Below are 15,220 nucleotides of genomic sequence, written 5' to 3' on the forward strand. Positions count from 1 at the left end.
AGCTTGCAGGTGGGGACTGGGATGAACCTGGGTCCTTGCACACATGTTAATGTGTGCTTAACCAGGTGCGACACCACCTGGCACCTATCAATACCATTCTTAGCCATGTTATAATGAAACTACTATAGAGGAAGGGGAGAGAAATAAACTGAGTAATAACAGAAAAACATCTAAAACTGAAAGGAAGAATGAGACCATAGTTAGTGAAAATAACTACTGCTTAAAATATATTTTATCTATTTATTTTCAAGTTTTATTTCCAGACACCTGAGAGATCACTGCTCAGCTGCGGCGTATGGTGATGGCAGGGACAGAGGCTGTGGCATCTAGAGCCCCAGGCATTAAAGTCTTACTTGCAGCCTCTGCATTATCTCCCCAGCCCCTGAAATACATTTAAAAAACACTTTCTTGCTGCCTTTAAATAAAATGATTTGTGTTTCTTAATCTCAAATGGTTCTGGTATTAGGACTTAATCATTTTTTGTTCCACAGGGGCTAGGTTCCACTTCAGCACTAATTCCCCAGTGCTCTTGAGGCACGTGGTATCCATATCCTCCTCTGTTGGAAGTCCTTGTGGTAATTTCAGAGGCTGGATTCTGTGACAAAAAAATAAAAAAAAAAACTTTAGAATTATAATGAATAATAGATGTTTAAAAATATTAAAATAACATATAACAAACCTTATTAAATGTTTAACCACTTTCAGTTTTGCATTCACTGAAGGGATATTCTTATGAACTTGAGGAGTATGTGCCTAAAATAAAGAAGACAGTGCTGCCAATCAATTTCAAAAGCAGATGATCCCATGTTTCGATTAAACTGAAGGCTCATTATGATTACATCAAACTTTCAAACGTATCACATTAAGTAAAATAATTGAACAAAAGCAAAATAATAAAGCTATACATTACAATTTTAAAGTATCAAATTTAAAACAAAAACACTAAAATGACTAAAAGTGGTTGCATACTTTTTCCAATCCAAGCATCTTTATTATGTCTTTTTCCCAATACGGACGTCTTTTTGTGCTTTTTATTCTGGTAACAATATGTAGTTTGTGAGGGTTCTGTGGGTCTCCACCATACTTTTCATGATCTTCAGGTGTAGGCTGAAATACCTAGAAAGAAAGAATTTTAAAAAATTTTTTATTTCTTTATTGGGGAATTAGTGTTTTACATTCAACAGTAAATACAATAGTTTGTACATGCTTAACATTCCCCAGTTTCCCATATAACAATACAACCCCCACTAGGTTCTCTTATCATCAAAAAAAAGAATTTTAAGTGATAAAATTTCAACCTACAGTTTCTTCCTTTCTTTCATCTTTATTGACTTATTGGATAAAGACAGTCACAAATCAAGAGGATAGGTCAGATAGAGAGGGAGAGAGAAAGGGAGACACCTGCAGCACTGTTTCACCACTAGCAAAGCTTTCCCCCTGCAAGTGGGGGCCAGGGACTTGAACCTGGGTCCTTGTGCATTGTTAACATGTATGCTCAACTAGGTGTACTACCACCCGGCTCCTCAACCTATACCCTTTTTTTTTTCTTTTTTAAATCCCAAACTGTTTTTTTTTTTTTTTGTAAATCCCAAGCTACTAACGACCTCATAATTTTTTATAACCATCATCCTCAAGATGAACATTTCTACTAGTCTGATTTCTCAGCTATATGAAGTCTAAGATTTTCAAACTTTTTTAGAAAAATAATCAAAGTGTTTTTTGTTGTTGTTTCATTAAAAATATTTTTTCCTTTTTATTTTGTTTGATAAAACCAAGAGAAACTGGGGCTGGGGGGGTTAATAAGGAGAGAGAATGAAACCTGTAGGCCTGATTCACTATTAATGAAGCTTTAAAAAGCATTATGACGGGAGTCGCCGGTAGCGCAGCAGATTAAGCGCATGTGGCGTGAATGGCGCAAAGCCCAAGGACCAGCGTAAGGATCCTGGTTTGAGCCCCCGCTCCCCACCTGCAGGTGAGTCGCTCCACAGGCAGTGAAGCAGGTCTACCTTTCTCTCCCCCCGTCTTCCCTTCCTCTCTCATTCCTCTCTGTCCTATCTAACAACAAAGACATCAATAAAAACAACAATAATAACTACAACAACAATTTTTTTTTTTAAAAAAGGGCAGCAAAAGGGGAAATACATAAATATTTTTAAGAAGTATTATGACAGGTGTCAGGTGGTAGCGCAGCGGGTTAAACGCAGGTGGCGCAAAGCACAAAGACCCACTAAGGATCCCGGTTCGAGCGCCTGGCTGGCTCCCCACCTGGCCCCCCCCCACCTGCAGGGGAGTCACCTAACAAGTGGTGAAGCAGGTCTGCAGGTGTCTATCTTTCTCTTCCCCTCCTCTTTCCATTTCTCTGTCCTATCCAACAACGACATCAGTAACAACAATAAACCAAGGGCAACAAAAGGGAATAAATAAATATTTTTTTAAAATACTATGATAGTACAGACAAATCACTACAGTGGATAAAAAAAACACTGACATTTTGATTTTCTAAGAATCAAAAGGTTCTAGGAAGTCAGTCCACAGAAACATAAATACATACAGTGTATTGGGGGAAAAAAAAAAGGATGTACATTGTAGCACCAGATGTAATACTGAGGAAAAAAAAATCAAAAGGTCACATCCATCTTTTTTTTTTTTAATTTCTTTATTGGGGAATTAATGTTTTACATTCAACAGTAAATACAATAGTTTGTACATGCATAACATCCTCCAGTTTCCCATTTAACAATACAACCCCCACTAGGTCATTTATCATCCTTCATGGACCTGTGTTCTCCTCACCCACCCACCCACCCCAGAGTCTTCTACTTTTACTTTGGTGCGATATGCCAATTCCATTTCGGGTTCTACTTCTGTTTTCTTTTCTGCTCTTGTTTTTCAACTTCTGCCTGAGAGTGAGATCATCCCATATTCATCCTTCTATTTCTGACTTATTTCACTCAACATGATTTTTTCAAGGCCCATCCAAGATCGGCTGAAAACGGTGAAGTCACCATTTTTTTTTCTTAAGAAAATAACTAAAGATGTTGGGGAGATGCTACAGTGGTTAAAAGTGCTGAATTCTCAAAATAAACTCCCGAATTCAATCCCTTGCATCATGTGTGTCAGAGTGATACTCTTGTTCTCTCCTCCTCCTGTTTCTCACTCATTAATAAATTAATATTTATAAAAATATTAAGGCATATATTCTAAAGAAGAGTAATAAAACAAAATATGTAACTAAATAAACAAGATGCTATATGCTACTGCATACAATGCTAACACTAATAATCTATTTTTTCTTTTTAACTAGAGCATGGCTCAGCTCTGGCTTATGGGGTGCAGGGATTTTGGAGCCTCAAGCATGAGAGTTTCTTTGCATAACCATTATGCTATCCACCCACACCCAATATTTTATTTTATTATCATGAGAGAGAGATACAGAGAGGAAGATACAGAGGGACACAGAACAGAACACAGCTCAACTCTGGCTTATGGTGGTGCTGGGGACTGAACCTGAGGGCCCAGAGCCTCAGGCAAGAAAGTCTTTTGAAAAAAACATCATGTGGTCTTGCCAGCCCTGCATGTGTGTCTCTCTTCTCTTTCCCTCTCTATTTTCCCCATCCCTCTCAATTTCTGTCTATATTAAGAGAAAAAGAAAGCACAAGGACTGGCGTAAGGATCCCGGTTCCCCAACTGCAGGGGAGTCGCTTCACAGGTGGTGAAGCAGGTCTGCAGGTGTCTATCTTTCTCTCCCCCTTTCTGTCTTCTCCTCCCCTCTCCATTTCTCTCTGTCATATCCAATAATGACGACACCAATAACAACAACAATAACTACAACAATAAAACAACAAGGGCAACAAAAGGGAATAAATAAATATTTTTTAAAAATTTAAAAGAGAGAGAGAAAGAAAGAGAGATCAATCTCCAAGGCAAAAATGGAGGCACTGCTTCACTGCCCATGAGTCTTCCCCTTTGCATTTTGCTCCCATAGGTGGCCATGGGCTCAAGTACATGGTCAAATGTACATAAGGAAAAAAAAAATTAAAAGCCTAACTCCACCCATATAGAGACAACTATTGTCAGCATCTTACACATCCTTTGTTGCTGTGTGTGTTGAAAGATGTGAACAGCTCATATAATGCCTTTCTGGCTGCTGTTTTCGTTTAGCAATTTATTTATTTTATTTACTTATTAATGATAAAGATAGGAGAGAAAGAACTAGACATCACTTTGGTACATGTGCTGCCCGGGATTGGAACTCGGGACTTCATGCTTGAGAATCCAGTGCTTTATTCACTGTGCCACCTCCCAGACCACTTATTTAGCAATTTAATATCAACCACTCAATAAATACTTTTGAATATTATCTGTATTGTTGCTATTTACAGTCAGTCATGGGACCTGGTACTCGCACAATTTCACCAGTCTCTGGCCAGGTCGTCATTCAGACAAGAGAGGCAGAGACACTGTAACAGTGGAGCTTCCCTTTGAGTGCCATAGCACTCCCATGGTGTGCCAGGGTTCAAACCTTTTGTTGCTGTCATTTAGGATTTCACTGCTCCCAGATCACTTCTTTAGAGAAAGGGAAAGACTCCACAACAGCAAAACTTCCTCCTGTGCAGTAGAAGCCAGTATTGAACCAGAGTTCCATGCCTGGCAAAGCAGCACACTATCCAAAGGAACAATTTTGCCAACTCATTATTTATTTATCTTGCCACCAGGACTATTGCAGTGGAGCTCAGTGCTAGCACTTTATAAAAAGTCTGCTGGGAATGGCAGAATTATGCAGGAACAAAATCCCAGGGAAGCCCTGGTGGTAAGTATATCAAAGAAACTCTCAAGCTGAGGATGTAAAGTCCCAGGTTCAATTTCCCATACCACTATATGCCAGAGATGAGCAGTGCTCTGGTAAAGGAAACAAAACAGGGGGAAGGGGGGAAAACCCCCAAAAGCCAGGGATCCTCCCAGATGAGCTATCTTAATGATCTCCAATTGATCCTGTTTCAAATTCTTTGGTACTACCTACATCTATGAATAATTTAACATATATATATATTTTTGCCTCCAGAGTTATCATTGGGGCTCAGTTCCTGCACTACGAATCCACTGCTCCTGGCAGCCATTTTTTTTCATTTTATTGGACAGGCCAGAGAGAAATTACAAGAGGGGAGATAAGAGAGGGAGAGAGGGGGCTGGGCAGTGGCGCATCAGGTTAAGCGCACCTAGTACAAAGCACAAGGACCTGTACAAGAATCCTAGTTTGAGCCCCTGGCTCCCCACCTACAAGCAGGTCACTTCCTAAGCGGTAAAGCGGGTCTGCAGGTATCTATTTCTCTTCCCCTTTCCTCTCAATTAATTTTTTAAAAAAAGGGAAAAATATTCACCAGGAGCAACGGCTTTGTAGTGCTGGCAATAACCCTGAAGGCAAAGGAAAAAAAAAAAGAAAGAGAGACACCTCACCACTTGTGAAGTATCCTTCCTGCAGGCAGGGCCTGAGTACTAGAGGCAGGATCCTTGCGTGGGTCCTTGCGCTTTGTACTATGTGTGCTCAGCCCAGTGTGCCACCGCCTGAACCCCAACATATTTTCAATATTACAAAACAGGTACCTTTTAAAATATCACATGTTCTTAAAAACAGTAACATTAAGAAGAAAAAAAAAACTTTGTTCTTACTTTATCTGGAATTCTTGACTTGGTAAATTTGTGACGAATCCAATCTGTACAGATGAGAGATTCCACACCTTTTGGCACAGTCTAAAATGTAACACAAGACATTAGTTTTCTCAGAACCCTGTCTAGCATAGAATTCCACACATACCAATTTTAGTTGACATAAAGTCTGTTCTTACCTAATAACTATAAAATGTTTATCTTAGTCTTCTAGCTGAATGTATATATTCACTAACATATAAGGCAAACATATACATACATCTATTAGAACAGGAATTTGTAGTATTTTTCAGTAAAGGACAAGAGAGTGAATACTTCCATGTTTGGAGATCATATTGTTTCTTTTGCCAATCTCAACTGGTTGCTCTTTTTTTTTGTTGTTCTTTTAGGTTTTATTATCTTTATTTATTGGATAGAGACTGTCAGAAACAGAAAGGGAAGAGCTGATAGAGAGAGGGAGTCGGGCAGTAGCACATCGGGTTAAGTGCACATGGCACAAAGTGCAAGGACCCGTGTAAGGATCCCGGTTTGAGCCTCTGGCTCGCCACCTGCAGGGAGGTTGCTTCACAGGCGGTAAAGCAGGTCTCAGGTGTCTTTCTCTCCTCCTCTCTGCCTTCCCCTCCTCTCTCCATTTCTCTCTGTCTTATCTAACAACGACGACATTAATAACTACAACAACAATAAAAAACAAGGGTAACAAAAAGGAAAATAAATTAAATAATTAATTTAAAAAATTTTTAAAAAAGAGAGAGGGAGAATGAAAGACACCTGCAACACTGCTTCACTATGCTTCACTACTTGGAAAGCTTCCCCTCTGAAGGTGGGGACCAAGGAGCTCTATCCTGGGTCCTTACACATTGTAACGTGCGCTTAATCAGGTGCGCCACCACCCAGCTCCCTCAACTGGTTGCTCTTTAGGGTGAAAGTAATACCTAGACAAATGGGCATGGCTATGCTCTAACAAAACTTTACTTATAAAAATGGGTGGTGGGCAGGCTGAAATAGCATGTAGGTTTGTCAACCTCTGTTCCAGACAACATGCAATACTTAAATTTTCAACAATAGAAAGTAAAAAAAAAAAAAAAAAGCCAAAAATGAGTTTTCAGTTTTTCCTCCAGTCCCAGCAATCCCATCACTTTTATTTCCTAATCTAGTGCTCTTTCTACAATCTTCAAGTGCTATTTCTCTCAAGCTGTTAAAGAAAAAACGATTCATGGGCAGGTGAGGGGAGGCGGAGTAAATAGCATAATCATTATGTAAAGAGACTCTCATGCTTGAGGCTCCAAAATCCCAGGTTCAATCCCCTGCACCGCCATAAACCAAAGCTGAGCAGTGCTTGGATTAAAAAAAAAATTACAGGGAGTCGGGCTGTAGTGCAGCGGGTTAAGCGCAGGTGGCGCAAAGAACAAGGACCGGCATAAGGATCCCGGTTCGAACCCCGGCTCCCCACCTGCAGGGGAGTCGCTTCACAGGCGGTGAAGCAGGTCTGCAGGTGTCTATCTTTCTCTCCTCCTCTCTGTCTTCCCCTCCTCTCTCCATTTCTCTCTGTCCTATCCAACAACGACAACAACAATAATAACTACAACAGTAAAACAACAAGGGCAACAAAAGGGAATAAATAAATATAAATATTTAGAAAAAAAATTACAATACGGGGTCCAGCAGTAGCACAGCGAATTCAGCGCAGGTGGCACGAAGCACAAGGGCCGGCGTAAGAATCCCTGTTCAAGCCCACGGCTCCTCACCTCCAGGAGAGTTGCTTCACAAGTGGTGAAGCAGGTCTGCAGGTGTCTGTCTTTCTCTCCCCCTGTCTTCCCCTCCCCTCTCCATTTCTCTCTGTCCTATCCAACAATAACGACAGCAATAATAATAACCACAACAACGATAAAACAACAAGGGCAACAAAAGGGAAAAAAAATATATGGCTTCTAGGAGCAATGGATTCGTGGTGCAGGCACTGAGCCCCAGCAATAACCCTGGAGGCAAAAAAAAAAATTACAGTAATAAAGAAATAAAGACAAGACATACTTACTTGCAGTGTGCCTGGTGATCTTTGAACTATTGAACGCAAAATCCCTGCCATGAGTGTAGTAACTTCTCTAGAAACTGTAAGAAGTAGGAGATAGATCCATAGGCCAAGTATGTCTTGAAAATAAATAGGCCCTTCCTGTTATAGTATTAAAAAAGTAAACAATTAAATCAGTTGTAAACCTGATTGAAGTTCAGCAGTAAAATGTTGGCATTTTAATACAAGGGCAAGAATTAGGTCAGTTAAGTATTTTATTCAGAGTTCAGCAAGACCACAGATAGCAACTACATATTAACCATATTACATATTTATCGAATGCATCAGATTCTAGGTTGGTTTAAAAAGTAAAGAAATAAAGAAAGGAGACAAAAAGAGAAAGAAAGAAAATAGGGGTTACTATAATTTAAGAAATGTTTCAGGGGCAGGGGTAGATTGCATAATGGTTATGCAAAGTGACTCTCATGCCTGAGGCTCCAAAGTTCCAGGTTCAATCCCCCCACACCACCATAAACCAGAGCTGAGCAATGCTCTGGTAAAAATAAATAAACAGAAATGTTTAGGGCAGGCAGGTTACCTCACCTGAGAAGTTAGTTACCTGTTTCGCCAGATACACAGTTCCAACCTAACACCCTATAGAAGAGAGAGCAATGGGGGGGTTGGACGGTAGTGCAGTGGGTTAAGCGCACGTGGCGCGAAGCGCAAGGACTGGCCTAAGGATCCCGGTTGAAGCCCTCAGTTCCCCATCTGCAGGGGAGAACCTTCACAGGCGGTGAAGCAGGTTAGCAGGTGTCTATCTCTCCCACTCTCTATCTTCCCCCTCCTCTCTGTCCTATCCAACAACAACAACATTAATGACAACAATAACTACAACAACAATGAAAACAAGGGCAACAAAAGGGAAAATAAATAAATAAATATATATATGTAAAAAGAAGAGAGAGCAACGAAACCATGGCTACAAAATAAAACATCTTTAGTAGCTGGGAAGATAGCTAAGCAGGCAAAAGGCAGAACTTGTGCGTGTGAACTACTGAATTCGATCTCTGGCACTGCATCTGCGAAAGTGGTGCACTGAACTCTAATGAAGTAAAACACACACACTTTTTTTTTTTTTTTTTTTGCTTCCAGGGTTATTGCTGAGACTGGGTGCCTGAACCACGAATCCACTGCTCCTGGAGACTATTTCTTTTTCCTTTTGTTGCCCTGTTGTTTAAGGTTGTTGTGGTTATTATTGTTGTCGTTGTTATTGGATAGGACAGAGAGAAATGGAGAGAGGAGGGGAAGACAGAGAGGGGGAGAGAAAGATAGACACCTGCAGACCTGCTTCACAGCCTGTGAAGAAATTTCCCTGCAGGTGGGGAGCCGGGGGCTCGAACTGGGAATCTTCTGCTGGTCCTTGCGCTTCTCACCACATGTGCTTAACCCGCTGCGCTACTGCCCTACCCTATATATTTATTTTTATTGAACAGAGAAGAAATCAAGTGGGAGGCCCTGAAGCACTACTTCTGCACTCTACAAGCTTTCCGTCTGCAGACGGTGCCGGGACTTGAACATAGTGACACGTGCATTCAACAGAGGGTGCGACCTCCTGGTTCCTGAAATCATTTTGTTAATTTTAAGTACTTAAAAATAAATAAATCTTCATCAACAAGGCAAGATTAAAAAATTCTGGGTCAGGTGGATAGTCGTAGCACAACAGGCTTTCATGTGAGAGGCACAAGAGGTCTCAGGTTCAAATCCTACTTATCACCATATGCCAGAGCTGAACAAATAAAATTAAATTAATAGATGAATACTTTGTTAAAGAATTACAGAAAAGGGTGGGGGTAGATAGCATAATGGTTATGTAAAGAGACTCTCATGTCTGAGGCTACGAAGTCCCAGGTTCAATCCCCCATACCACCATAAGCCAGAGCTGAGCAGTGCTCTGGTTAAAAAAAAAAAAAAAAAAAATCATAGAAAATTACAGAGCTGAAAGGAACTTGAGAGGCTTCAAATCTTGTAATTTTATTTCACAACACTCTTATTTCTCTCTGTCATATCTAACAATGACGACATCAGTAACAACCATAATAATAACTACAACAATCAAACAACAAAAGGGAAAATAAATAAAATACATAAAAAAAATTTTAAAAAGAAAAAAAGAACTCTCATGCCTGAGGCACCAAAAGCGCCAGATTCAAGCACCAGCACCACCATAAACCAGAGCTAAACAGAGCTATGATAAAAAACAAACCTCGAGGGGGTCGGGTGGTAGCGCAGTGGGTTAGGCGCATGTGGCGCAAAGCGCAAGGACCCCGGTTGGAGCCCCCGGCTCCCCACCTGCAGGGGAGTCGCTTCACAGGAGGTGAAGCAGGTCTGCAGGTGTCTATCTTTCTTTCCCCCTCTCTGTCTTACCCTCCTCTCTCCATTTCTCTCTGTCCTATCCAACAACGAACAACATCAACAATGGCAACAATAATAACCACAACAAGGCTACAACAACAGGGGCAACAAAAGGGGGAAAAAATGGCCTCCAGGAGCGGTGGATTCATGGTGCAGGCACTGAACCCCAGCAATAACCCTGGAGGCAAAAAAAAAAAAAAAAAAAAAACCTCGGGGCGGGTGGTGGCACACCTGGTTGAGCGCACATGTTGCAATGTGCAAGGACCCAGTTTCGAGCCCCCGGGTCCCCACCTGTAGGGGAAAGTTTTGCAAGTGGTAAAGCAGGGTTGTAGGTGTCTCCTTCTTCTCTCTCTCTCTCCCTTCTGATGGATTTCTGACTGTCTCTATCCAATAAATAAGGATAAAAAAAAAAAAAACTTCAAAAAAGTGGAGAAAAACATTTTGCCCCTTATATTCTATGCTTAATGACTTTTCCCCAGAGTGTAATAATAGAGAGTGAAACATAAACCATTTATGGTATAGTGTATCAAAGAAAGGAACTCTGGGGAGGAAGGAGGGGTGAGATGGATGGAAGAGAACTGTGGGGGCTGGGTGCATAATGAAATTATATTCATGTGACAATGACTACACTGTAAAGCATCAACCCCCTAAATAAAATAAATAAATAAGTGGGGGATGCAGCTGGGGAGGTGGTACAGTGGGTAATGCACTGGACTTTCAAGCATGAGGTTCTAAATTCCATCCCTGGAACTCAGGGCACCTATCAGAGTGATGCTCTGGTTCTCAATCTCCTTCAATCTTGTTTTCTCAAAAATAAATCTTTAAAAAGGGGAGAGGGACAATATTAGAGGAATCTGACCAGTGATTAGGTCAGATGATTATGATTACTATAACAAAAGTCAAGTTGAGTGTGAGTGGAGGTGGCATAACGGCTACAGAAATGGACATAGAAGCATGAGGTCCTGAATTTGACCCCCTACACTGCATATGTCAGAGTGATACTCTGGCCTTTCTTTCTCCCTCCTTTTCTCAATCTACCTATTTCTTTTCTTCTTCTTTTTTAAAATATTTATTCATTCGCTTTTGTTGCCCTTGTTTTTTACTGTTGTAGTTATTATTGATGTTGTTGTTGGATAAGACAGAGAGAAATGGAGAGAGGAGGGGGAGACAAGAGAGGGCATGAAAAAGATAGACACACCTGCAGACCTGCTTCACCGCCTGTGAAGTGACTCCCCTGCAGGTGGGGATCCAGGAGCCCGAACAGGATCCTTCCACTGGTCCTTCGCCACATGCACTTAACCCACTGCGCTACCACTGGACTCCCAATCTACGTTATTTCTTACGAAATAAATAAAATCTTAAAAAATTATGTTTCTGAGGGCCTGGGTGGTGGCGCACCCGGTTAAGCGCACACATTACAGTGTGCAAGGACCTGAGTTCGAGCCCCCGGTCCCCACCTGCGGGGGGGAAAGCTTTGCAAGTGGTGAAGCAGGGCTGCAGGTGTCTCTCTCTCCTCTATCACCCCCTTCCCTCTCAATTTCTGGCTGTCTCTATCCAGTAAATAAAGATAACAAAAATAAATTTTTTTAAATTATGTTTCTATTTATTTATTCCCTTTTGCTGCCCTTGTTGTTTTATTGTTGTAGTTATTATTGTTATTGATGTCATCATTGTTGGATAGGACAGAGAGAAATGGAGAGAGGAGGGGAAGACAGAGAGCAGGAGAGAAAGATAAGACACCTGCAGACCTGCTTCACCGCCTGTGAAGCGACTCCCCTGCAGGTGGGGAGCTGGGGCCCAGCTTGAACCGGGATCCTTAGGCAGGACCTTGCGCTTTGCGCCACATGTGCTTAACCCGCTGTGCTACCGCCCTTCTCCCAAAAAATTATGTTTTAATAAAGGTTATTCTTAATAAAATTTAGATGCATAGGGGCCTGGAGATGGCTCACCTGGTAAAGTACACATTTTACCATGTACAAAGACCCATGTTAGAGACCTCAACTACCACACAGGAGCATGGGCACAGGGGAGTCTGTAGTGCGGTGCTGTGGTGTCTCTCCCCTACCAAGACTATTCTCCCTCTCTTAGCCTCTATCTAAAACAAAAAAGAAGTCTGCATTAAGAAGGATCATATAGGTGCAGAATTCCAGCAATAAATCTGGTGGCAATAAATAAACAGTAACTTTTGGGTCTTGTAGCAATTATACTATCTCTTATGTACAACTTTTTTTTTTCTTGCGCTGATGCAAAAACAGGAAAATATATGCCTCATATGGGAAGTAAGATGCCATTGAAAAAAGACTGTGATTGGGTGCTGGGCAGTAGCAGCGCAGTGGGTTAAGCGCACAAGGTACGAATTGCAAGGACCTGCATAAATTTCCGGGCTCAAGCCCAGTTCAAGCCCCCTGGCTCCCCACCTACAGGGGAGGTCGCTTCACAAGTGGTGAAGCAGGTCTGCAGTTGTTTATCTTTCTCCCCCCACCTCTCGATTTCTGTCTGTCCTATCCAACAGCAGCAATAACAAGGGCAACAAAAATGGGACAAATGACCTCCAGGAGCAGTGGATTTGTAGTGTAGGCACAGAGTACCAGCAATAACCCTGGAGGAAAAAAAATTAAAGAAAAACAATGATTGTGATTGCACACACATACAGAAAAAAACTGTGTGATTACCAGAAAAACATTTAACATTTAACATCTGGAGAACAGGCTAACAATGTATGACTTGCCCTGTAATAATGTTTGCTTGTTAGTTAAAAATTAGCTTTAGAACCCATGTGTCAACAACTGTATTGTAAACCACTACCCTCGCACGAAGAAAGTGATTTGGAATTATTTTATTATTATTATTTTTAACAATGGTCATGCATGGGCTAGGGAGATAGTGTAGTGGTTTGCAAAAGGATTTTCATGCCCCAGGCACCAAAAATCCCAGGTTCAATCCCCAAGCACCGCCATAAACCAGAGCTGAAAATAAACAAACAAAAAAAAGTATTATAGATGTAGTATCTCCTTAAGAAGATCTTTCTTTCTTTCTTTCTTTCTTTCTTTCTTTTTTTTTTTCCCTCCAGAGCACTGCTTAGCTCTAGCTTAGGGTAGTGCTGGGGATTGACCTGGGACCTTGGGAGCTTCAAGCATGGAAGGCTCTTTGCAGAACCAACACGCTATCTCCCCAGCCTCTGTTTTCTTTTCTACAGAGACAAAATATATGTTATAATAAAGGTGGTGTAGTGGTCCGGGAGGTGGCGCACTGGATAAGGCTTTGGACTCTCAAGCATGAGGTCCCACGTTCAGTGCCCGGTAGCACATGTACCAGAGTGATGTCTGATTCTTTCTCTCTCTCCTATCGTTTCTCATGAATAAATAAATCAAAATTTTTTAATAAAAGTAAACAAAATATTTAAAATAAATAATAAAGGTGTTGTAACAGAACTGAAAGTGCAGGCGTGTAATCTCCCTTTCAAAAAGTCCAGGTGTCGGAAAACAAGAAATGTGCTTTTTAAGATCAGTAGTGCCTAACAAAATTTCTTGGCAAGAATACACAGAACAGGTAGCTCTGAGTCGCAGGTGAGCCAATCATGGTTACAAAGTGAGTCTTTTATTTATTTTGCCAAGGGGCCTATCACTGGGCTCTGCGCCTGTTTAGCTGCACTTTTCCCCCTCTCCTTTCTATAGCGAATAACACACCTGAGAGGAAGAGACTAGAGGAGAGACACCTGACACCTGGCAGGGGTGCCAACCTCCACCCCCGGGGTGCAAGGAGGCCCGCGTGCTCTTTGGGGTGCGCTAAGCCCCACCCCCGAAGGTCAATCACGAAATGGCCAATGTGCTGCTGTGCGGTGCCCCATCAAAGTTCACCAGGGATCCTGACAGGGTCATCTCCTTTGGACCTGCATTCAGACTTCAAGGAAGCTGGGCAGAAGGACGAGAGTGGGACGACGCATTCTCCCCCCCCCCCCCGTTATTGTTACAAATAATTATACTGTCACAATTGATTAATAACACTTTGGCAGTGCCTGGTTGGAATGGAGAATCAGAAGCACCCCCTCTCCCTTACCCAGGGGCATATTTGAAAGTTACAGTATGAAAGTGGGGAAGGTGGGTCAGCATAGATGGACAAAAGAAGTCATGTTATGACCTGCCCCTCAAAGAAAGAATGCAGAGATTGAGGCCTCCCCCGTACAAGTTGACGTATTGAAACAAAGAAAGATTAATAGTTAAACTGTACCAGATCTAGATGAGCAGTGGTCCACTAGGCAAAGATCTGTATGCCCCCCATAGAAGATTAATGATAGAAATAGCCCTCAGCAAAAGTCTAAAACAATTCTGGGTATGACCTCCCCTGAGGACAGGACGATACAAAGTATTGTACCATTCTTTACAGTTATAGTTGTGATATATAGTTATATATCACAAGACTATGATGTTTATTTCTACTTCTTTATGAGCTAGTTGTCTAGGCAACCTGAATGTAACCTGAAAAAAGTATAAAAGCTAATGCAGTTTCACTATTAAAATGAGTCCAGATAGAGTGTGGTGTCTATCTGTTCTCCCTCCCGCCGACTCCTGACCCACAGGGGAGGTTGCCTTCAAGACCCCTGACCCTCCTGCTGCTCATCCACTGTGGTGGTCCACGGCACTGCTGAAAATTAGGTGACCTCCTATGTACATTCCTCCAAAGTGGAGGTCAAGTGAGGGACTAAAGCAGAAGCGCAGGGCATGTGGAAATAAACAAACCTCACTGCCTCTCCCGGCCGGCCAGCCTGAGGGAAAACACTCGCACCCAGGAGTTTCTTGAACCCGGGAACCAGGTGACCAGGCAACGGCACCCAGGCCCATCTAGGTCGCTCTAACACGCACTTAAAAGTCCACTATAGAAAAATCATCCCGCTTCTGCATAGGGTTCCCAGAAATACAATTCTAGCGAAAAATGCAATACTACTTGTCACGCATATCCACTCACCCACAGCTAAATGTCGCCCGGCTGGAAGTTACCACCGGAGAGGAAGTTAAGCAAAGACCACAGAGCGCAGCACTCAAACCCTGCCACCAACCTGAGAGCTGCGGCACTTGCGTTCCGGTGTCTAGACTCTATCAATAAATGACGTAAAACAAAAGCGCGGGCGCGTTGGTATTATGT

General features: G+C 42.0%; 1 protein-coding gene across 1 annotated transcript; it reads right to left on the reverse strand.

Annotated features, from left to right (window-relative positions):
* Positions 1 to 226: 226 nt before the first annotated feature.
* MRPL30 (mitochondrial ribosomal protein L30) lies at positions 227 to 15,138 on the reverse strand. The gene is made up of 6 exons (XM_007521877.3): positions 15,044 to 15,138; positions 7,697 to 7,831; positions 5,668 to 5,748; positions 970 to 1,116; positions 680 to 753; positions 227 to 595 (listed from the first exon to the last, which is right to left on the reverse strand). The coding sequence occupies exons 2-6, from the start codon at positions 7,745 to 7,747 to the stop codon at positions 463 to 465; spliced, it is 486 nt and encodes a 161-aa protein (XP_007521939.1). The 5' UTR covers positions 7,748 to 7,831; positions 15,044 to 15,138; the 3' UTR covers positions 227 to 462.
* Positions 15,139 to 15,220: the final 82 nt, after the last annotated feature.

This window comes from Erinaceus europaeus, chromosome 3, assembly GCF_950295315.1.
Source record: "Erinaceus europaeus chromosome 3, mEriEur2.1, whole genome shotgun sequence".
NCBI classification, from domain to species: domain Eukaryota; kingdom Metazoa; phylum Chordata; class Mammalia; order Eulipotyphla; family Erinaceidae; genus Erinaceus; species Erinaceus europaeus.

Excerpts from the sequence above, each read along its gene's own strand:
- MRPL30 (XM_007521877.3), bottom strand. The coding sequence starts at position 7,747 with ATGGCAGGGATTTTGCGTTCAATAGTTCAAAGATCACCAGGCACACTG. Across the intron at positions 5,749-7,696 it reads GATCACCAGGCACACTGCAA|ACTGTGCCAAAAGGTGTGGA; the intron begins GTAAGTATGTCT and ends GTTACATTTTAG. Across the intron at positions 596-679 it reads GTGGTTAAACATTTAATAAG|AATCCAGCCTCTGAAATTAC; the intron begins GTTTGTTATATG and ends TTTTTGTCACAG.